Source organism: Panicum virgatum, chromosome 4N, assembly GCF_016808335.1.
Source record: "Panicum virgatum strain AP13 chromosome 4N, P.virgatum_v5, whole genome shotgun sequence".
Classification (NCBI taxonomy): domain Eukaryota; kingdom Viridiplantae; phylum Streptophyta; class Magnoliopsida; order Poales; family Poaceae; genus Panicum; species Panicum virgatum.
Window position 1 is genome coordinate 11615215 of NC_053148.1, and position 23487 is coordinate 11638701.

The following is a 23487-nucleotide window of genomic DNA, read 5'->3' on the forward strand; positions in this document are numbered from 1 at the left end:
GAGCAGACGGCACTCCTCCGTCGGCTTGTGGAGCAGGGGACAGCACCGCAGCCAGGACACCACCACCTATTCCTGGGTACCAGGAGTTTCTGGGGACCCAGCCGCAACTATTTCACAAGGCAGACGAGCTACTGGAAGCGGATAGCTGGCTCAAGACCATTGAGTCAAAATTCACCCTGTACCCATACAGCGATGATGACAAGGCAGGATTTGTAGCACAGCAGCTCAGGGGTCCTGCACGCACATGGTGGGACAATCACGTGGCAATATACCCAGCTGGCACCCGATTTTCTTGGAATGAGTTCAAGGAAGCGTTTAGAGCACATCATATTCCTGTAGGGGTCATTCGCAGGAAGCTCACTGAGTTCTTGGTTCTGAAGCAGGGAAACAATAGTGTGACATAATATGTCCGGGAAGAAACAAGCGTGCTTCAGGCAGGGGCTTAGCAGCAAGCTCCAGGATCGCCTGACAATATTCAAATTCAACACCTTCAGTGAGCTGGTAAATGGGGCTATCGTTCAGGAGGATGCTCACCTAGCTCATAAAGCAGAAAAGAAAAGAAAGTTACTGGCAGCAGGGTCATCTAGCAGCAACCCCCAGAGATTCCGCCTCGTGCAGACTGGACCACAGAGAGCCCCCTTCCAGCACCAGCCTGCGTCCAGGTCACCACAGCACCAGTGGGGCTCTCGGCCACCACAGTACCCGCAGCAGCAGGGAGTAGCCAGATTCCCTGTGCCATAGCAGAATGAGCAAAAAATCGGGGTGCGCCCGAATTTATATCCATGCTACAACTGCGGGTAAATGGGCCACTTTGCATGTGACTGCCAGATGCCACCCAAGCAAGGCCAGCAATCAAGTCAGCAAAATCAGAAAGGCAAAGTTGCTCACTTCAAGCCGGGGTAGGTGCACTACACTACCCTTGAGGGTATTCCAGAGGGAGCTCCAGTGATGGCAGGTATGTTTTCCATAAACGATCGTCCCGTTACGGTATTATTTGATTCTGGGGCATCTCACATGTTTATTAGTAAGGAGTGTGCAATCAAACTTGGGCTGGAAATAGAAAATATGTCGACCCCTTATAATATTTATTCACCTGGAGGGCAATTAATAACCAACCAAACGGTCAAGCAAGTGCCTCTATGGCTTCAAGGAAAAATATTTGTCACTCATTTGATTGTGTTACCAACACAGAAGGTGGATATTATCCTTGGTATGAATTGGATGAAATTTTATGGGATCCTTCTGGACACGTTATCACTGTCTGTGCACATAGATTCTTGTATCCATGGTTCTATGACCTTATATCTAAAGAGCCATGAGTCAACCACTCTCACTGAGAATCACACCGAGGGCAAGGTTTTGGCTGACATACCAGTGGTATGTGAGTATCCGGATGTCTTCCCGGACGACTTGCCAGGTATGCCACCTGATCGCGATGTGGAGTTTGCCATTGAACTGCAACCGGGAACGGCACCCATTTCCCGAAGACCATATCGCATGCCACCCAATGAATTAGCTGAGCTAAAGAAGCAGTTGCAGGAATTGCTCGACAAAAGCTATATCCGTCCTAGCACTTCGCCTTGGGGCTATCCAGCACTCTTTGTGAAAAAGAAAAATCAAAGCCTCAGGTTGTGTGTGGACTATAGACTTCTGAATGCCGTCACAATCAAGAACAAATATCCCCTTCCCAGAATTGATATTCTGTTTGATCAATTGGTCGGGGCCAGGGTATTCTCAAAGATTTATCTCCGCTCTGGCTATCATCAAATTAAAATCCGAGTAGAAGATATTCCCAAGACAGCTTTCTCTACCAGATATGGGCTCTACAAATATCTGGTGATGTCTTTTGGGCTAACAAATGCTCCTGCTCAATTTATGTATCTCATGAATTCAGTGTTCATGCCCGAGTTAGATAAGTTTGTTGTGGTTTTCATTGACGACATTCTTATATATTCCAAGAATGAAGAGGAGCATGCAGAGCATCTTCGCATTGTGCTTCAGCGCCTGCGAGAGCACAAGTTGTATGCCAAATTCAGTAAGTGTGATTTCTGGCTCACGGAGGTCCAATTCTTGGGCCACATCATTTCAAAGGATGGAATTTCTATTGATCCTAGCAAAATTCGGGATGTCCTGAATTGGAAAGCACTCATCTCTGTTCTAGAGATCCGGAGTTTTCTTGGGCTTGCAGGCTATTATCGCCGGTTTGTACCGGACTTCTCCAAAATTGCTAGACACATGACTGAATTGCTTAAGAAGGGGGTGAGATTCAATTGGGACGACAAATGCGAACGGACTTTTCAGACTATGAGAAAACTATTGACGTGGGCCCCTGTTTTAGCACAGCCAGATATTACTCGACCCTTTGATGTTTATTGTGATGCATTAGGCACGGGAATCGGCTGTATTCTCATGCAAAATCAGCGGGTGATTGCTTATACTTCTAGAGCCCTCAGGCGGCATGAGGAAAATTATGCTACTCATGACTTGGAGCTAGTAGCAGTGGTCCATGCACTAAAGATCTGGCGCCATCATCTTCTGGGCAATCCAGTGCATATATACTCAGATCACAAGAGTCTCAAGTATATCTTTACCCAGAGTGAGCTAAATTTGCGCCAGAGGCTGTGGTTGGAATTAATTAAGTATTATGATCTAGAGATTCATTATCACCCGGGCAAGGCTAACGTTGTAGCCGATGCATTGAGTCGCAAAGCCAGTTGCAGTTGCATCTCAGCCACAGTGGTGCATGCAACTTTATGCCAGGAGATGAAAAAATTAAATCTGGCTATTGTATCTGAAGGTACACTTGCCAATATTACCCTCACACCTACGCTTCGAGATCAAATTATTGCCGCACAGAAAAATAATGCAGGCATGGAGAAGATCAGACAAAGACTTATGGAAAATGATCCTAAGGCGGCATGCTTTCACCAAGATAGTGAGGGTGTCTTGTGGTTTAATAATCGCCTGGTGTTACCTAAGGATTTGGAGTTATGGAAGCAAATTCTTGATGAAGCTCATCTTTCTAGGTATTCTATCCACCCATGCAGTAATAAAATGTACCAAGGCTTGAAACAACATTTCTGGTGGACGAGGATGAAGCGAGAAATTGCCAGATATGTATCGAAATATGACACTTGTCAGAGGGTTAAAGCGAGCCATTTGAGATCAGTCGGCCCTTTACAGCCCTTGAGTATTCCATCCTGGAAGTGGGAAGATATCAGTATGGATTTCATTGTCGCCTTATCCAAAACTTCCAAGGGGTATGATTCGGTATGGGTTATTGTGGATCGCCTCACCAAGGCGGCTCATTTTCTACCGGTAAAGACAAATCATACGGGGAAACAATATGCTCAATTGTATATGGACCGTATTGTGAGTCTCCATGGGGTTCCAAAAACAATAATTTCGGACCAGGGTACTCAATTCATTGCCCGGTTCTGGGAACACTTCCATGCCGCCCTTGGTACGCAACTGATCCGCAGTTCAGCCTATCATCCTCAGACGGATGGCCAAACAGAAAGAATCAATCAGATTCTGGAGGATATGCTCAGAGCGTGTGCACTCACCTACAGCCAGAAATGGGATGAATGTCTACCCTTAGCCGAGTTTGCTTATAACAATAGCTATCAACAGAGCATCAGAATGGCTACTTTTGAGGCATTATATGGGCGAAGGTGTAGGACCCCATTGAACTGGTCAGAAGCTGGAGAAAGGAACTTTTTCGGACCCGATATTGTTTATGAGGCTGAAGAACAAGTTCGGGTTATTTAGGAAAATTTAAAGATTGTAAAATCCCGACAGAAGAGTTACGCAGATAAGAAACATCGATCTATCCTGTTTCAAGTGGGAGATCATGTCTATTTACGGGTATCTCCAATAAAAGGGGTTCAACGATTTGGCGTAAAAGGAAAGCTTGCACCTCGCTATGTGGGGCCTTTTCTTGTCATTGAGCAATGTGGGCCGATAGCATATCATCTGGAACTTCCTGCCCAATTATCCACGATTCATAATATATTCCATGTCTCTCAGCTCTGGAAATGCCTTCGTGTTCCAGAAAAAGTGATTGACATAGAGAAATTACAAGTAGAGCCCGATCTTGTCTATCCAGAGCATCCAATAAAAATTGTTGATCACAAGACTCGGGTTAGTTGGAATCAAACCAGCAATTTTTATAAGGTTCAGTGGAGCAATCACTCCGAGCGAGAAGCCACATGGGAAACCGAAGAGTTTCTTAAATCAAAATATCCGGAGTTGTTACAAACTTACCAAGGTACCTAACCCTCCACTTTCCTTGCAATTTTTGCACCTCCACCAAATCTCGAGACGAGATTTCTTTTAGGGGGTAGGATTGTAACACCCAAGTGTTAATTACATTGACTTAAGGCTAATTATGGTCATTAAGTTCTAAACCAACGTGACAAATCACTAGGAAGATTTTCTATCAATCTTGGGCTGGCTCAGGCTGTACCGGTCCGACTGGTCGGAGTGACCGGTCAGACCGGTTGAACCCGGCTGATTGGGGTCATTGGCCCCACATCATTTAACCATCTCCTCTCTCACTCACCGGCTCTCTCCTCCCTCTCCCGTTCACTCTCTTCTCCCCTGCCCTCCCGAGCCCCCCTCTTACCCCAAACCCTAAAGTTCAAATCCCTCCCTCTCCACTCAATTCCAAGGGTAGGGAGGCCTCAAATCGGTGTGGGAAATCCTCTTCTCCATGTAATCCTTCCCGGGGGTGACGTTGAAATCAAGTTCTTCAAGGGGGGAGGAGCTCATTTAAGGTAATCAAATGGTTTGGCTCGATCTCTTGTTCTAGATAGTTTTAGGCGATTTCCTCTAGTCAAACACATCCACTTGCATCTCTGAACTAGAGCCTAGAAGGGTTGTGGAATTGGTGGGCGATTTTTGCCGCGCGCACGCCGCCGTTCCCCTCAGGTTCGGATTATCCGGCCTAAACTGGATCATCCGACCCAACCCTCTTTTTGTGCACGAAAGTCACTCCAGAAATGCCCAGGTCCGGATCATCTGGCATAGGGTCGGATCATCCGGCACCGTCCAGTGGCAAAAAGTACTGTTTGGCTGGATCATCCGACCCATGGGCGGATGATCCGACCATGGGGACTTAACGGCAATCTGAAGCCAAAACTTTCTGGTGGTGGCCGGATCATCCAGCGTTGGGTCGGATCATCCGATCAGCACAAACCTTCAGTGTTTGTAAAATGCGTAGAAAATTGCAGAAAAATAAAAAAAAATGCAAAACCAATTGTGTTAGCTTCGTATCTTCATGCTCTACATGGTAGAACTATTAAATGCATGGTTTGACAACTTCTTCTATGCAATTTTGTTTATGCTAAATAAAGGCCTTTATAGCTTGTTATATGCATAAATAGAGAGTTAGATTCATGCATGCATTTCTCGTATCATATGCATACGTGCAGCAGCCGCAGCGGAGGAGGTTGTCTACGAGGTGGTTGCGGAGCCACAGGAGACGCTAAGGCAAGCCCAGTAGGAGGAGAGGCATGAGAACCCGGCCCAAGGCCCAGTTCACCCCAGTACAGAGCAGCAGCCCGAAGGCAAGCCCCGGTGCATGTCCTATTATTTTAAATTGTGATCCACTATGTATATGTTTATTTATTACTTGTACATTAAGTTTTAGGAATTATTTAAAACCCTAGTTGCATGATCCTTAGGTTCCCTTGAGTTATACCAGTATGTATAGGACGATAGCGATGCCATGCTTAATAGGTCTCAGTAGAAGTCGAGTGATTTCTTGTCACTCGCGAGATATAGGATTTTATAGAAGTCGGGTAATTGCCGGTTACTCGCGAGAGGTATAATTATCTTTATATACTTCAGTAATTGAGAGATGGAATGCAAATGTGGAAATGATGGAAACTTAAGACCGGACGGGGAATGATGGTAATATATAGGTATGTCAGCAGGACAGGATTCTTGGGTGTCTTAGCCCCGTCTGTGTCGATTAAGGACCGGTCGTTGTCGGCAGTGCTGATCGGGGATTGAACTGTACTAACCGCATGCCGGGAGTAGGAGGTAGTCGAAATCGGTAAGCCTAGTACTGCCTTGTTTCGAAAGTACAGAACTTCATCACCACCTCTTAGGGTAGTCGAGTGGCCGCGGAGAATTGGGATGCATGTATTTACTTTTGGCGGTCTCTCGTAGGGCTCGGCCGACTATATGTAGGTGGGACGGTTCAGTAGTTCGAGGCGGGGAGGGGAATGGTTGGTACATGTGGTCCGACGGGGCTTATACGTGCCGTGTTGGTTAGGTCCACCTTGCAAGGTTAAATCGGATCTATTCGCCGTGTCTCACGGATATGAGGGCCTTGATCTCTTTGTCGCCTCGTAGAAATGAGTTAGAATATTAGTGATAGATGATAGCCTATCTATATAAAATATGCGGTAAAATATTGAAAGTAAGGAACCACTTATAGATGTTTTTCTGCAAAACAAACCACTAGCCAGAAAGTCGTGCATGTTTAGATAATGGGCTATGTATACCCATAGTCGGGTAAGTCTTGCTGAGTATTAGTATACTCAGGGTTGTTGCCACAATTATTTCAGGCCATCCGGACGTCGACTTTCTGCCCCTGCTTTGTCAAGTTCATCCGCCGGGATGCAGAGGGGTGGGAGGTGTTGGAGCGAGACCCCTAGGTTGGGGAGTTGTCGGGTTGCACACTTGAGGGCAGAGTGTGCAGCCCCTCTGTTTTTGCGCAGACCGGTCTGACCGGTCTGTGGGACCGGTCTGACCGGTGGAGTCAGCAGGGTAGTGGCGATCGGTCTGACCGGTTGGGTGAACCGGTCTGACCGGTCATGAAAAGTCAGAACCGGTATAGGCTAGTGTACTTGTAGGTTTTCTCTCTTCTTGAACTTCGGTTACATATATTGTAAAGTTTTATAAATTATGCAACTATATGTATATTTGAACTGGCTTGTAAAACTTGTGTATCACTTGTTGTATTTTCAAGTATTTGTCACGTTCGTACCATCTACGCCCACCTTCGTGTGGGACTACCGGTGATATTTCGATCGGGCCGTGGGTTGAGAAAGAGCCGTCAAATTAAGCCATTAAGCTAATGTGTCTGATGTGTTCAAATGACGGCCATTACACTTAATTTAGAGTTTTAATTTGCCGGTTCCGTCACAGGACATATATGCTAGTCTATTTTCGAAATAAATAAAGTTTCCACCTAAAATTTTGGTTCGTCTCGTATCATTGACAGGTGGGTTTTAGTCAACCCCTTATATAAGTCGGACTAGCCCCCACCGTCCACGATTTGATCATGTAGATCCCTACAAATTAAGAGCAACTCCAACAATTTCTCTAAAAAAAGTTGGATAGCTAAAAATAGTCCAACAAGAGTAAAAACGGGATCCAACAGCTTCTTCATTTGCCCATCTTCGATATCTGAATAGGCATTCCGCTTCCCCCGCCAGCTATTTTTGCATCGGCACATGGCTCCTCTATTTCCATCTGGGCCCACCCTCTCTTTTTCCTCCCAACCACGCCGCACCAGCCCGCCATGCCCCAGCACGACCAGCCATGCCCGCCACCGGCCCCACCGCGCCCTGCCATGCCCACCGCCGGCCCCGCCAAGCCCGTCGCCGACCCCGCCGGTCGCTCCCCACCATGCCCGTCGTCGGCCCCGCCGGCCGCGCCCCACCATGCCCGCTGCCCGCCCCGCAGCGCCCCGCCATGCCCACCGCCGTCACAATCTCGCATCCGGCCGCGTCCCGCCATGATCGCCTCACCTCGCCATGCACTCCGCCGCACCCCTCACCATGCTCATCGCCGCATCCGCATGCCATGCGCGCCGCCAACCGGCTCCCTGTCGCCGGCCATGGCCGCCACCCCCTCCCTCTCGATCAGTGGCGGATCTAGAATCTCAATCTAGGGGGGCTAATTTCCCCTTCTTCTTCTTCCCTCCTCACTTTTTCTTCTTCTTCCTCCTCCTCCTTTTCTTCTTCCTCCTCTTCATTCATGGTTGAAAATTCTTGGGGGGGGACTTTGGGGGGCTCCATTGGATCCATGGTGGTAGGGGGCTCTAGCCCCCCTGCCCCACGTTGGATCCGCCCTGCTCTCGATGCCGCCCCCTTCCACTGGGTACCTGGCGCCGCCACCATGCTCGCTGAGCTCGCGCCGCCGCCCTCTCTTTGCTGGTGCCGACCACCGCCGCCGCGATCGCTGCACCCGTCGTCAGCGACATGCCGTGACCAAGGATGCTCCGGGCCCACTTGCAAAGATAGATTTCCAAAAGGGTAGATTTTTTTGGGTGAAAAAAGGTAGATCAGTTCAATTTGGACCACTTTATGTGGCTAGTCTGTTGGAAAAAAAGAACAATATAGAGCTGAAATCTTAGCTAAATGGCTAGCTAAAATGCAATTTAGTTAATGAGATTTGGAGAAGCTGTTGGAGTTGCTCTAACGCACAGATCCCTACGTCGTACAGGCATAATTGGTAGTATTCACATAATACACTAGGCAATTATGCTCGTGAGTTGTTACGGACAGAGTTGGTATAAGTATCGGATACGTATAGTTGTACGTTCGTTAATTTGATCAAGTCGTTTACAAAAGGGATAATTCGACTCGCATACTGGATGGACTAAGACCAATCTGTCAATGATACAAGGCAGGCCAAACTAAAAAATTAAATGCAACCTTACTTGCTTTTTTATATATAAGTTAAAACCTTAATTTCTTTAGCACATGTGGGTTACTATAGCACTTATGACTAATTACACACTAATTAGGCTCAAAAGATTCGTCTCATCGTGTACATCCAAACTGTGCAATTAGTTTTGTTGTTTAACTACATTTATTATTTCATGTATGTGTTTAAAGGTGAGACAAAAAAAATTTTGGGAATTAAACGGCCCCTTACCTGCACCAGTGCACCCACCCGCCCATCGCGCGCTGCTCGCCGTGCTGCCGCTCCGGTGGCGACGGCCACGCACTGCCGTACGCCACTCCCAGCGATCTTCTCCACAACCGGCATCCTTACTCCTTTGCCTTCTTGATCACAGTGGTCTCCTAAGAGATACTGCTCTCGATACACCGCAACCGCATGATCCGGAAGGGCTCTGCGTGCTTGAGCCCGCGCGCGCTCAAGCAAATCCACGGCAACCTCGTTGTCAGCGGCATCACCTCGCGCAGCCTGCAACCCGTGCGCGAACTTCTCCTCTCCTGCACAGCGTCGTTCCGCGGCGGCATGGACTACGCGCGCAGGCTGTTCGACGGAATTCCGCCCCCGGGGCCGGACCTATTCATGCACAACACCATGCTGCGCGGGTACGCGCACGCCGGCGCACCCCACGCGGCGTTCGCGGTGTACAGCCGTATGGAAACGGTGGGCCTGAGGCCCGACGGGTTCACATTCTGCAACCTCCTTCGCGCCTGCTGTGCAGGCATCGGCATGCCGGCTTGTTCCAGCGCTGGGTGGCAGGTGCAAGCCGTCGTCGTGAAGCTTGGGTTCCTGGAGGACGCGTTCGTGAGGAACGCGCTCATCAATATGCACGCCAAGTGCGGGGACTTGGGCGTCGCCGGCATGCTTCTTGGTGAAGCCAGCGAGCGGGACATCGTGGCGTGGTCCGCTGTCATAGCTGGGCACGCGGGCAGAGGTAACCTGGACGTGGCAAGGCAGATGTTCGATCAGTGCCGGCACAAGGACATTGTGTGCTGGAACGTGATGCTGGGTGCGTATGCGAAATACGGGGAGATGGAGAAAGCGAGGGAGCTGTTTGATCGTGCGCCGGAGAAGGATGTGGTTTCTTGGAACACCATCATCACTGGGTACTCGATGCAGGGAATGCTGGAGCAAGCGTTGGAGGTCTTTGATGAGATGAGGGGTGCAGGGTGGATGCCTGATGACGCGACTATTGTTAGCTTGCTGTCATGCTGTGCGAATGCAGGGTCACTTGATGCAGGGAGGATGATACATTCTTTGCACTTGGAAGGCAGACAAGTAATAAGTATTTTGATTGGAAATGCATTGGTATCAATGTATGCAAAATGTGGGGATGTCAATACTGCATTGGAAGTCTTTAGCAGGATGAAGGAGAAAAATGTTTGGACATGGAATTCGATCATTGGAGGACTAGCCTTGCATGGACAAGCGGAAAAATCGGTTCAATTCTTCAGTAAAATGCTTGAAGAGAAAATTCACCCAAATGAGATTTCTTTCCTATGTGTTCTGGGTGCATGCAACCATGCCGGACTGGTTGAAGAAGGTCATAGGTATTTCTATCTTATGAAAGAAAGGTATGGGATTGAACCTAATGTAAAGCATTGCAGTTGCATTGTGGACATGCTTGGCCGTGCTGGTCTACTGGATGAAGCATTTCTAATTGTGAGTGGCATGAGGCAACAAAATGCAGTTGTATGGAGGACCCTGCTTGCCGCCTGCAGAACCCACGGGAATATGGCTCTGGGCAAGATTGCTCAGGAGAAGCTTCTTAGCATAAGTGGAGATGCATGTTGTGACTATATACTCCTCTCTGGCATTTATTCATCGTACGGTGAATGGTCAAGGGTGGAGACAGTGCGAAGATCTATGGATAAAAGAGGGCTAAGGAAAGTAGTTGGCTGTGCTCAGATTGGCCATAAAACTGCTGGTCTTTCAACAGCATAACCGTGATTTGGGTGATCTACACTTCTATTGAGTGGAAAATGGAAAAGGTGATAAACGCCCACAAATGGCTTTTCATTTCTGCTTGTATACCAGTGACTGGAAACCGGTAGTAGATCCCATCTCAGTCAAGTTAAACCTGCCATGATTTCACTGCCAGTAGCAGGTATGAATATATAAGTCAATCACATTTTCTTTTTCATATATACGTGGGAAAAGAATATACTAACAACTCCTTCAGAAACTACTTTAATTCATCCATAATAGTTCATGCATATTCATTTTCTGCAGCTTCTTTATATGAAGGTGCACACCATCAATCATCAAGATGAAAGAACAGGTACAGAATCACGGCAACACTTGAGATAGCAGAGAATCATAGCAAGATGTAATAGGCTTATAGGCACATAGACGGTTACATAAAGATAGAAGCCTGATGACCACACTATTATATTGTATACTTCATGTGGAAGCAAATGATGTGCGATTTGATCTAGCGCCTCGCAAGGGCAATGGCGGAGAGTAATATCAGAAGTATGAGCACAACCATGGCTCCAAACGAACCAATGAGCGATCCAGAGATACGCTCGCAGAATGAGTCAAACTGCTGGCAAATAGCAAGCCAGTTTGCCCTGACATTGCCCTTGTGTGCTAAGTACACAATAGCCGCTGCTGCTGATGCTCCCGCAGTCACCAGTGCTAGCATTACCTTCAAAAGAATCACAAAGAAAACAGATAACTAGGTGATATATTTGTTGATGATTCTTTCTTTTCAATATAAACAACTTGAGTAACCATGCGTACTTTCATGCAGGATGATTTTTCAAGTTCTCAATATGCTTTGAATTAGAAAAGGATGCAGTCTTACTGCATCAAGAAAGATCAAGAGGAGCCTGCTGAATTTGGCCCTGCTCCTAATGATGTGCACAATTGACAATGGAAGTGAGAGGATGAGATAGGCACAGACAATTGAATTCGCAACGACGAAGAACCTGCCGAAAAAGAAAGAAATTGGAAAAGTTGGAGCATCGGATACTCATAGGTTTGTTATCTGAGATCATTGCTAGCTAGAGTTATTGAGGTTGGCTTACGTTAGAGTCGGAAGATCACTGTACTGCGCCTTGAACCGGATGAACTGTGTGAAGAAAGGAAGTGTCTCGTTGGTGGTGCCCATTGCAATGGCACTGGCAAGGGTGCCGATGATGGCAATGAAACGAAGTATGAGATCAAGCACAGACAGTCCTTTGCTGACCCCCCTGTTCAGGGGCGCCTTGGATGTCTCGCCATGCTCCCCGGATTCTTTCATTGCGAACTCTCTGAAGCTCTCGCTCTGTGAAACCTGATTGCTCCAGCTAATTTGAAGAATAGAGCCCATCTTCTTCACATATATATGCTTGGTGATTGGCTTGCTGCACGAAGTGCAAATGGATTAGGTCGGCTCGATGCCTGAGCAGGTGGCCGTACAGGGTTTGTTCTGTGAGTACTTCCAGGTGCATTTCGGTTGACACCTACTCTACTTGCTCCATGGAGATCAATCGCCTCAATTTGTGCAGAGTTTATGGTCTCTTTACATCCGTGGACTTCCAAATGTGCGCTGCTATGGGCATTCGCATGTCACCGCTATGTGTCCTATGTACGAGGCTTCAACTAAACGCTTGTTAGCTCGTTCCAACTCAAGCATTGTGATGTTCAACTTTATGTCAGTTCACGAGATCCGGGGATTGTCCGTTTTGAGCTGGTGAATTATTTCATGTTCTTCAAAGATCCATAGCTGGTGGTCATGTGGAGGGTGGAGCAGTGGAGCGTCCATAGCTGGTTGTTATCACTTTACTACTTATTCATTGATAACATATATGTTCTCTATTTGGAGGAAGCATGATGGTCGATTTTTCCCTTTATCTTTGTGCAAAAGAATTATTCTAATTTTTGTTTATTTCCGTTGCATTCTTTGCTTTCCAAGTTTCTAGCATAGCATCTTGAGAATCAAACTCAAATTCAGTTGAATTTAGCTAACATGGTGAAAATTTATATGCCCGCGTTCCCCGAGTAACCAGAGCAAGGGAAAAAAAGATTGGTCAGGAATACTTGTTTTACACTTCATAATATGTTCACGCGCCACACCACAAACTGGTTCCAAGAAGCATCATAATCAGCGCACTGCATATTCTACGGCATACAGTTAATATAATATCCGGTGAGCACATTAAGAGCTATAGTCAAAATCATCTGGCACTGTTACAGATCAACACATTCAGCATCAAATAGAAAAGGATGACATCCAACTTGCTCAGAATCAATAGTCAAGAAACAAAAGAAATGTGTTAAAAGTGAATGTAAATGAACAAAGATTTGGGAACAACTGTTGAATGATTTCATTGATCTTTGAATATATATATGTACAGGGAGAACCGGGAGGACGCGTCCCTTCACCAAAGGACGCTGACCGTACACTGGAGAGTTGCGTCCGTACGAGGAGGGACGCATCCGTACACCAACGGACACACCCGTTGGGTTTACAAGGTTAACTGCTAATCAGTTATTGGTCTAATCTAATGGCTAGGATTAGCCCTAACCTATGGATGAGATTATCTCTAATCTTCTGATTTCTAACACTCCCCCTTAATCGAATCTTCTTGAGATCAATGTAGTTGTAAGCTTGGATTCCTCTAAAAACCCTGTGGGAAAAATATGAGGAATATGTATATTTGTGTGATTTAAACAAATCACTATGTCTTTGGTATCCCATTTAAAAACCCCATGTGGGGAAAAGTATTGGAGATACGACATATAGATAACTCCCAAAAAAAAATATTTAGCACAATTTATATCTTAAAGGATTGTAAATAAATAAGGTCATCACTTTCATAGGTTGGATATAAAATAAATGTATTGTATACATTTGATATTCAATAAAGGTGTGTATTCTATATATCATCAAAGGATTTCATATTAAATTCTTCATTTATATATATAGATTTTCTACCGGAGTCAATCCAATGGACGAGGAATTATGCCTTGTGGATAGTGGAACCACAAATTCTATACTTAGGGAAACAAAATATTTCCAAACTCTTACAAAGAAACAGGGAAACGTTTTGACAATCGCTGGACGCGATGCAACGATAGTTGGCACTAGTCGTGCCACTATCGTACTCCTATGGGTACCCATATTATAATTAAGGATGCACTTTTGTATCCCGATTCAAAGCGTATGCTACTAAGTTATAGAGATATCCGTCAAAATGGTTTTCATATTGAAACCGGTGATGACAATAATGAGGAATTCCTCCTCATTACTAAAGATAACGGATGTGGCAAACAAATTGTTGAACAAATTCCTTCTTTTCCGTCCGGATTGTACTACACATACATTAAACCCGTACCACATGTTGCATACAAGGTAATTTTTCAGAATGTTGACACATTCAAAACTTGGCATGACCGCCTTGGTCATCCCGGTGTAGGGATGATGAGAAAAATTGTCAGCAATTCAAATGGTCATGAGTTAAATACTGCTAAATTTCCCAAATCATCAGATTTTATGTGCACTTCATGTGCTACAGGGAAATTAATTTTACGTCCTTCATACGTTAAAATTCAAAATGAGCCACTCAAATTCCTTGAACGTATTCAAGGCGACATATGTGGCCCCATACAACCTACTTCTGGACCTTTCAGGTACTTCATGGTTCTAATAGATGCATCTACTAGATGGTCTCATGTGTGTCTTTTATCCACACGTAACCATGCTTTTGCAAAGATCATTACTCAAGTCATTAGACTTAGAGCACAAAATCCTGAACATCAAATTCAATCAATTCGAATGGACAATGCCGCTGAATTTTCCTCAAAGGCTTTCAACGATTATTGTATGGCTTTAGGAATTCAAGTTCAGCACTCTGTCCCATATGTCCATACACAAAATAGTTTAGCAGAATCTCTTATTAAGAGAATTAAACTCATTGCAAGACCCTTATTACAAAATTGCAACCTTCCAACTTCATATTGGGGTCATGCAGTCTTACACGCTGCAGACTTAATTCAATTGCGACCAACTGCATATCACGTTTGTCTCTCCTATGCAATTAGTACGTGGGAATATACCAAATATTTCCCATCTGCGAAAATTCGGTTGTACAGTATATGTACCGATCTCACTACCTAAGCGTACCGCTATGGGCCCACACAGGAAATTAGGAATCTATGTGGGGTATCAATCACCGTCGATTATTAAATACCTTGAGCCCCTCACAGGGGACCTATTCACGGCCCGGTATGCTGATTGCATATTCAATGAGGACCATTTCCCGGCATTAGGGGGAGATTATAAGTACCAAAATGAATGCCAGGAAATCAATTGGGATGCCCAAGGCATTTCCTCCTCAGATCCACGTACTCAAGAAACTGAACAACAAGTTCAGAAAATCATAAATTTGCAACATATTGCAAATAACCTGCCAGAAGCATTTACTGATTATAAGGGTGTCACAAAGTCCTCTTATCCTGCACGGAATGCACCCGAAAGAGTAGAGGTACCAAACAAAAATATTCAACTCCTCCCGCTTCCAAAGAAGAAGGGGAGAAGTATGGCTGCTCCCAAGGATGATGCTCAAACGAAGCGTCAGAGGATTCCGCGGACTAAATCTACAAAATCAGTAAATCCAAACCAACCTAAAGTTGGTAGACGCCCAAAAGTGGATACAAATCCCATACCAGGACCAAATCCACAACCCGGATCAATGGTGCACCCAAATACTGATCCTGGGACATCGGAACATCCTGACTCCACAGTCTTAGGAAATGACGAGTCAGACCAAGGGGTGAAAGAAATTTCCGTCAATTATATTGATTCTGGAGAATCGTACGATCGTAAGACTACTGTTGTCAACATATACTTTTCCGCAGCAATTGCAGAAATCTTCCTAAACGATCCAGATCCCAAGACCATGGCAGAGTGCAAAAAGCGCTCGGACTGGACTCAATGGAAAGAAGCAATCCAAGCTGAAATAGCCTCGCTCACTAAAAGAGAGGTATTCACATCTGCAATACCTACACCTCCCAAAGTATTCCCTGTGGGATTCAAATGGGTTTTTGTCCGAAAACGGAATGAAAACAATGAGGTAGTGAGATATAAAGCGAGACTAGTAGCACAAGGGTTCACGCAGAGACCCGGCATTGATTACAATGAAACCTATTCTCCAGTAATGAGTGGAATTACTTTCCGATACTTGATATCATTGGCAGTTCAAAATCATCTATCTATGCAGTTGATGGATGTAGTGACAGCATATCTTTATGGGTCACTTGATTCGGACATATACATGAAGGTTCCTGATGGAATCCAAATTCCGAATCCAAACGCAAATCGCAACATGTATTGTGTAAAGCTTAAAAGTCACTATATGGCTTAAAGCAGTCGGGACGAATGTGGTACAACCGACTAAGTACGGGGGCTGGCTCTGCAGACGCGGTGCGAGCGGAGAAGCCTGGCGGCCGCGATGAACTGGGCTCCAGCGGCGTCCTCGACGAGCATCCTGTCGGAGATTGCGAACAGCAGAAGCAAGGATGCGGCCACATCCACTTCCATTTACGGCGCTGCGGCGAACACGAGGCCCAAGGCGCTCGAAGACGCTGCGGCGCTGTCCATGGTGACGGATGGGGCCATGGCGCATTCCTCCGACGCGGCGAAGTGCGAAGAACAGTTGACGAACAACATGCGAAGGTAGGTTGATGTTGATTCGCGTCATGGTTCTTACCGTGGGGTTCAGAGGCATGTGCCTCTGCGTTGTTCTTGCCTCTTGTTCAGAAGAGCAAAGTGCTGATAACGTGTTAAAAGTGAATGTAAATGAACAAAGATTTGGGAACAACTGTTGAATGATTTCATTGATCTTTGAATATATATATATATGTACAGGGAGAACCGGGAGGACGCGTCCCTTCACCAAAGGACGCGACCATACACTGGAGAGTTGCGTCCGTACGAGGGACGCATCCGTACACCAACGGACACACCCGTTGGGTTTACAAGGTTAACTGCTAATCAGTTATTGGTCTAATCTAATGGCTAGGATTAGCCCTAACCTATGGATGAGATTATCTCTAATCTTCTGATTTCTAACAAAATGAAACACAAATGTCACTTCTAATCAACTGTCTTCAACATAACTTATCAACAATTCTTCCATGAGGCCATTCCCTGTGAGCCATTATAAAAGTTCTCAATTCCTTGTACACCATTAAAAAAGTTGCATCGCCATACAAGCCACTACTTCAAATTTTTGGTGCCCTGCATGCCACTGCCGTTAGCTTTTTAGGGAACGGCAGCTAACAGCAGCTTAAAATATCCTTTTTGACCCTCTTACAGGCGGGCCCTGCACGTCAGTCTTCTTCCATCTCTCCCATGCTCGCTTCTGCCATTACTCGCTTCTGCCCGCTCCCCTGGCGACTGGCATCTCCAGCTTCGCCTCGCGCTTCTCCTGCGGGCTCAGCCCCTCGCCCACCTCCACCTGCACCGTGAACCGAACCACCGCGCTCACGAACAGCCGCTCCGAGGCCAGCGTCGCGGCGCCGTCGTCCTCGCAGCACCACCCCAAGAGGCAAGCCAAGAGGAGGCGCTTGACGAGCCCCACGGCGAGCAGCGCGTCCACGACCTCCTTGTGGCGACGCAGAGTGCGAACTCGAGCGCGAGGGTGCGGACGCGGGGGTCGAGCGCGTAGAGCAGCGCGACGACCCGTGGGAGCTCGCCGCGCGCGTGGAGCTCGTCCACCAGCGGGCTTCAGATGGCGGCCAGCAGCCAGTTGAGCACGCGCAGCGGCGCGGGCAAGTCGGACGCGGACACCACCAGCGACGGCTGGGCCCATCAGGACCAGCCCCACTTGAAGCGCACCAGCACGAGCACCACGGCCGCGCAGCTGTCACCCACGTCCGGGTCCCCAAGCTTCGCATCGAAACACGCTGTGCTGCAGCAGCGCGCGCTGGAGCCGCGGGTCGAACCGACCGACAGGCAGCAGCCGCGCCTTGAGCTCTCAAAGGTGCTCGCGGTCCCGCCTCCTGCGCGCCGCTAGGCCACGCCATGGCCGCCGCCTTAGCGCCGTCGGCCGGAGCTGCAGCCTGCCCCCGCCCGCCTCGCCAGCCGGAGCCGCAGTTCGCCCGCGCGCGCCTCGCCGGCCAAAGCTGCAGCCGCAGTGCGAGGGCGGCGACGAGGAGCAGAGCAGATGGGCGCCAGGCGCCGGCCAAGCCGGCGAGCCCTGCCCGCCGCGCTCGGGCCCAGGCCACCGCTGCGACGCCCTATGCCCGGCTATTCCCCCCTCATTTGCGTCGCAGAAAGCCTCCTCACCCCTCACTCCCCACTCTCGCGCCCAGAAGAGCCCCCAAGCCGAGCTCCCCTATCCAGTAAGCCGGCCGCCGCCTACCATTACCGCCGCCGTGGCCTGCTCGCCGCGAAGCCCCCACTTCCGCCCTCTCTCTGCCCGAGCTGACCCGCCCAGGAGCTCCCCCACTTCCTAGGAAGCTCTTAGGCCCGGCCACCGCCACTCCCCCTCACCGGAACGCCACCTCCACCGCCAATCGCTGCCGCCGGAGCAACAGTTCCGCGGGGGACCCCCAATCCAGTCGCCTCCTCCCCAACCGAAGCCTTGGAAGGGTAGGTCTCATCTCCCTAACGCTCCCCCAGAGTTCAATCGCTACTGGAGCGCAGATGGGCGCGCCACCACCCCTTTCATCGCCGAGCCCATTGAGGAAGAAGACAATGTGAGGGGCAAAAGAGACATTTTAAGCTACCGTTAGCTGCCGTTCCACCAAAATCTAACGGAAGTGGCACGTGAGTCCAAACAAAGTTGAGTTGATGGTTGGTTGGGAGCAAGAATTTTTCTAGTGGTGTGATTGGAATTGGAAACTTTTTTAATGGCGTGTAGGGAATTGCCTCTTCTTCTATATGCTCACAACTAAACAAGTTAAAGAACCTTTCCAATGGCACAACAAAGTATTTGACAACTGTCATTCCATATTGCTTGTTCACTTCCATTAACTATCTCGGTCTCGAATTACCAACCAACCACCAGCTGGGTTGAGGGATGATAGCATGAATGGCTCATTTGCTTAATAACCCAAAAAGAAATCACAAAAACTGAAGTCAATCAGGTTGCAGTTAAGAAAAAAAAAGCAATTGCCAAATAGGACCACCAAAAAAAGAACAGTGAAAGCCAAAGACTATAAAGAAAATTGGGGGGCATTCTTGGCATCTGTCAAGTCTTCATAATCTTTGCATCTACATAGACATTCCTCGGAGCTCACTTGGCCACCTTGTTTGATGAAGAATCACACACATCCACACACACACAGGCAGGTAGCCAGCAGCAGCAGCAGCAAGAGACGAGAGACAGAAAGAGCCAAGGGCCAAGAAGGCAGTAGCTTTTTTTTTCTCAAACACGCAGGAGAGAAGTGCATTCTGATCTCCGTTCTTAATGCAAACATCATAATCATCAGGCTGGTATACAAGAATGCCTGCCCCATAACAAAAAAGAAAAACCATTGGGACACTTACAAATGAAACAGATTTAGAACTTTTTTTCAAGGCACTACACATCAGCATTTCTACAAGCTGAAATATGGACTTGTGGTAGTGAAATTATCTTCCTTCGAGAACATTATGCAATGGTACTAGAGGGACATGTTATGCACATGCCAAAGCCTTCATTTTGTTAATCTACAAACTCTTGTCGTAGACCACTTTAGACAGCCTGGTGACAAAATCAGACTGACATTTATGCATGGATGGATGTACATACTTAAAATTATGATTAGATGAAATATATGATACACCAGAGGCCAGCGAACAAGCGGATCCAGATCCACATTCTCATTGCAGGAAAGGACACATGTATGCCAGTTTCTAGAACATCAGCAGCAGAGCTTGTGCCCAATTTCAGGAGGTGCGGTACCATACAGCAAGCAAATTAGGCAAAATTTACACTTAGCATGCATTATAAAGCATTTGCTCTAGCACTATAAAACACCGCCCGCATAACTTGGTTATACTAGGCCTAGCTACACCCATAATTTAACAAGTATCCACCCATCTATAAATAAATGGTCATCACTTTAGGTTTAGTTCTCATCAAAGCAGATCACCTGACTAAGTTGTCATCCCACATCACTGATTCCCTGGTTCACTTCAACAAATTCTAAGTGGCATATAAATTAGAACCAGATCCTGAAAATCTTCATAATTCCAACAGCTGGTCAGATGGATCACAAATTGAACAAAAGCTCCAAATCTCGAAAGGGAAAAAAACAGAAAGAGTTAATTGCAATGCAGTTTTAGAAAAGCTGTTTGGAAAATGGAAGAGAACCACCAAGCTTATAGAGAGAAATTACTTGTTATAAACCAAAATTGTTCAATAAGAGCATTCTTATATTTGCCTAGCCTTCATAACACCATTGAGTCTACATGGCATTCCAAGGAGCCCACTTAGCCAGCTTGGTTGATTTCACACACACAGAATGTATCCAGTGTTACCACCTCTTTGGGTATTACCAAATTTAATAGCATCAAATATTCATCCAAAAATATAAATAGCTATTAAATTTGGTAACAAAGTAACACCTAAAGCGGTGGTAAAACTCAATACATTCTCGGGTATGAAGACTTGAGTCCCTTCTGGTTATAGTAGCAACAGCAGCAGCAGACCATCAACCAGAGGGGCTAAGCAGCCTTCAAGAGGAGAGGTGCATTCAGAATTTCAGATATTCATTCTTAATGGAAATTACCTGTAATCATCAGGCTGGTACATCATGCACCAATAATAAACTCAAAATCAGAACATTTTGAAGGGACTATGCATGGCAGTTCTGCACAAATAATCTTCCAAATGAACTGGTAGTATACACCACATACGTGCCTGCCAAAGCCTTCATATTTCTTTTTGTCTACACACATCTTAACCAGAGCCAACTCGGCCAGCTTGGTGGAAGAAAATCAGACTGAGGTATGTTGGCTGGATTAACTTATATATTTGGAACAGAGGGAGTATATGATCCACCACAGAGGCCAAGCCAGCTTCGATGATCAAGTGTATTCCCATCTCCACTATTAGTGTAGAGGTAATCATCAGGCTGGCAATCACTATGACCCATGAACAAACATTGAAACTGGAATATATGTACAATGCAAACTGCAGGCTTCCAATATAGCAATTTCTAGAACATGTTTAAACAGTATGGTTTAAAAAGCTTCCACCTATCTAATCCTTACATATTATCATAATGCAAAAAGAAAAACAAAATAATACAAAGACTCAGATTAGGTGCAAATCACTGAGGAATGCTCAAACATAACCCAAAGCCAGACATGATCCAAGTAAAAAAAACATATAGTGATACAGAGGGAATATGTATGACTGGTTAACTACTGCACCACTAATGATCCACCACAGCAACAAGGCAGGATACAATGTAGATGCGCATTCAGATCTCTATTCTTACCGCAAACAATTCGATTATTAAACTATAACAGACATATCATGGTATCCTTGGTGATCCAAATCAATCTCGGATATAAAAGATGCTAAAAGTTTTGAAAGAGTAGTAAATTGACCCACAGCTTCATAAGAAGCTTTCATATTCTAATCTAGTTGATGCCACATAGAGCAATTGTATCACCAGTAACATTAAAAAAGAACTTGTCTTCTCATCACCAACAAATTTGAAATGGTGAAATATTGCAAATAGCAAACCAGTCATGATTCCTCCAATGAGCACTTGAAGCCATACAAAAATACAGAAGCTTGCAAGCAAATAAGGCACCAAAACATAGATCAGCATCAGAGATTCCCCTAGACGGAGTCATCATGCTATTGTGTCCTGAATTTAAATCAGGAGCACTGCAGATGTCTTTGTATTTCTTATCATCATCTGCCAGGCTTTCTTGTGTAGAGAAATGATCTACTATGCAACTTGCATACTGCCACAATTAGACAGCCATATTCCAGAGAATAACCATCCAAGCTCATTTTCAGCCCATGTGGCAAATCAAAAAGAAAAGTACCAGTCAAAATACAAAGCAAATTAGCCTTGTTGTGAGCACAGTGAGAGTAACAAGTATCACAGAAACAAGTTTGTAGCAACCAAGAACTTGTTAAATCGGTAACTATAATCTAGTAGAGGCATTTTTCCAATCTGCCAAACCTTTTGTAATGTTTGCATCAATAAAACATTTCCTAGAGTCTACTTAGCCTGCTTTGAGAATGAGAACCAGAGGTGATTAAACATTTATGAATCAGTTTGAATATTTAGAACAGAGTGAGTATAACATGATCCAGCACAGGTAATATGAAGCTTCCTAGGACATGGATGTAGATATCTGTTCCCCAAGTTGACAGATCGTGGTAATCCACATTGCAAAAACTTATATCTTATCTTGCAACAAGAGATCAGAAACTATTATAAGAACAAACCAAAATAAGAGGTCTAGAAGTTAAATAAAGAAAAAATTGCATTATCTGATAAAAGAGGCCTACACCTATTACTAGCATGGTGCAACAGTAATCAAACTCATACACTCCATAAGCTATATTACTGGAATTAGCTTAGCATCAGAGATTCCCATAGACAGAGTCACCATGCCATTGAGCCCCTATGAATCAGGAGCACCACAGATGCAATTGCCTTTGCTTCTAGTTATCTGCCTATGTTGCCCATAGGGTGAAACATTGCAAGTTTACAACTCAAATATCAGTCCAGTAAGATATCACAAAACAATTAGCACGACACCAAACAAATCAAAAGCAGCACAGCTTCATTGCAGTACTTCAAAATCAAAACAACTTTTGCATTAGTGATGAACTCGCTAAACAAGTTAACACAAGGGCATTCTTCCAATCTGCTGCCTTCATAACTTTTGCATCTACACACGCATTCCTCGGAGCCCACTCAGCCTGCTGCCCTGCTCAGTGGAATTGCAGAAGAGCAGCAGAGGAGATATGTATATATGTATGTATGCATGTGTGTGTGTGTGTCAACGAGCCGAACAGATCCACCCCATCTTCGCCGTGCTATGTCCGCATGTGCAGAAACATAACACATCAGTGGGAGTAGTACTGCTGTCAACGAGCCGAGGTCTAGCTTGCCTACCTGCCATGAACCACCACAGCAGTCAAGCGGGCTTCGACGAGGAAGCTGAATCAGATCTCCGTTCTTGTGCAAACAATGCTAATCATTAGGCTGGCAGATCAGAATATCCCCCATGAGAGAAAAAAAAACTAATCAAGTACTCAGTTCAGAAATCAGGCTGAAACCCTAACTTCATAGATTCAGGGGCCTCAAACCATCAACGATCCACACAAAAACCGAGTGATCTCTCGCAGTATAACAACATCAAGGGGCACGCTACCGAATCCGCAAAAAAAAAAAGGAAAAGCGGAAGACACAAGGAGCAAAGAGGAAAAAGGCAGGGTCTAACGAACTGAGGTTGGCATCGGAGATTCTCGTGCCGCCGATCCGTATCGGCAGTTAAGATCGCCGCAGATTTGTCTGGCTCCTCGCCATTCGGTTCCTCTTGCTCCGGTGGCGAGGTGTAGAGATGTGGCGGCTTGGTGATGGATCCATGAGGGCGGTGCGGTGGGATTTCGGCTACAGAGTTAAATCTTCCCGAAGCTATGGCTCCCGGATCCGATGGAGGGCGTGAATGCGTGATGGCGGTTCTAGCAAGTAGCTAGGGCTAGGGTTTTGAAGGGGGAGAGCGGCGGCTTCAACGAGGACTGGGAGAGATGGGGAGAGGAGCAAGAGCAAGATCACCCACGTTGAGGCAGGGGCGGTTGGGTTCTCTTCTCCTTTTTTTTTTTTTTTTGA

General features: G+C 46.2%; 3 protein-coding genes, 1 long non-coding RNA gene and 1 other non-coding gene across 6 annotated transcripts; 2 read left to right on the top strand and 3 right to left on the bottom strand.

Moving 5' to 3' along the window:
* Window positions 1–8888: 8888 nt before the first annotated feature.
* Window positions 8889–12539, top strand: LOC120668415 (pentatricopeptide repeat-containing protein At5g15300-like). Of its 2 annotated transcripts, none has more exons than XM_039948114.1 (2): window positions 8889–10807; window positions 10933–12539. In XM_039948114.1, exon 1 carries the CDS (start codon window positions 9082–9084, stop codon window positions 10642–10644), a length of 1563 nt encoding a protein of 520 aa, XP_039804048.1. In that variant the 5' UTR covers window positions 8889–9081; the 3' UTR covers window positions 10645–10807; window positions 10933–12539. The 2 variants fall into 2 exon arrangements, with proteins under 2 accessions (XP_039804048.1, XP_039804049.1); XM_039948115.1 differs by having other exon boundaries at window positions 11456–12539.
* Window positions 10973–12016, bottom strand: LOC120668416 (casparian strip membrane protein 1). Its single transcript, XM_039948117.1, has 3 exons — window positions 11733–12016; window positions 11510–11633; window positions 10973–11350 (listed from the first exon to the last, which is right to left on the bottom strand). Exons 1-3 carry the CDS (start codon window positions 12014–12016, stop codon window positions 11135–11137), a joined length of 624 nt encoding a protein of 207 aa, XP_039804051.1. The 3' UTR covers window positions 10973–11134.
* Window positions 12540–16099: 3560 nt separating the features above from the next.
* Window positions 16100–16757, top strand: LOC120669738. The gene is made up of 2 exons (XM_039949575.1): window positions 16100–16363; window positions 16556–16757. Exons 1-2 carry the CDS (start codon window positions 16140–16142, stop codon window positions 16695–16697), a joined length of 366 nt encoding a protein of 121 aa, XP_039805509.1. The 5' UTR covers window positions 16100–16139; the 3' UTR covers window positions 16698–16757.
* A 2172-nt stretch (window positions 16758–18929) lies between these two features.
* Window positions 18930–23475, bottom strand: LOC120669739. Its single transcript, XR_005672768.1, has 2 exons — window positions 20017–23475; window positions 18930–19916 (listed from the first exon to the last, which is right to left on the bottom strand). It is a non-coding gene; the product is annotated as an uncharacterized LOC120669739 (long non-coding RNA).
* Window positions 21456–21559, bottom strand: LOC120671720. The gene has a single exon (XR_005673811.1). It is a non-coding gene; the product is annotated as a small nucleolar RNA R44/J54/Z268 family (small nucleolar RNA).
* Window positions 23476–23487: the final 12 nt, after the last annotated feature.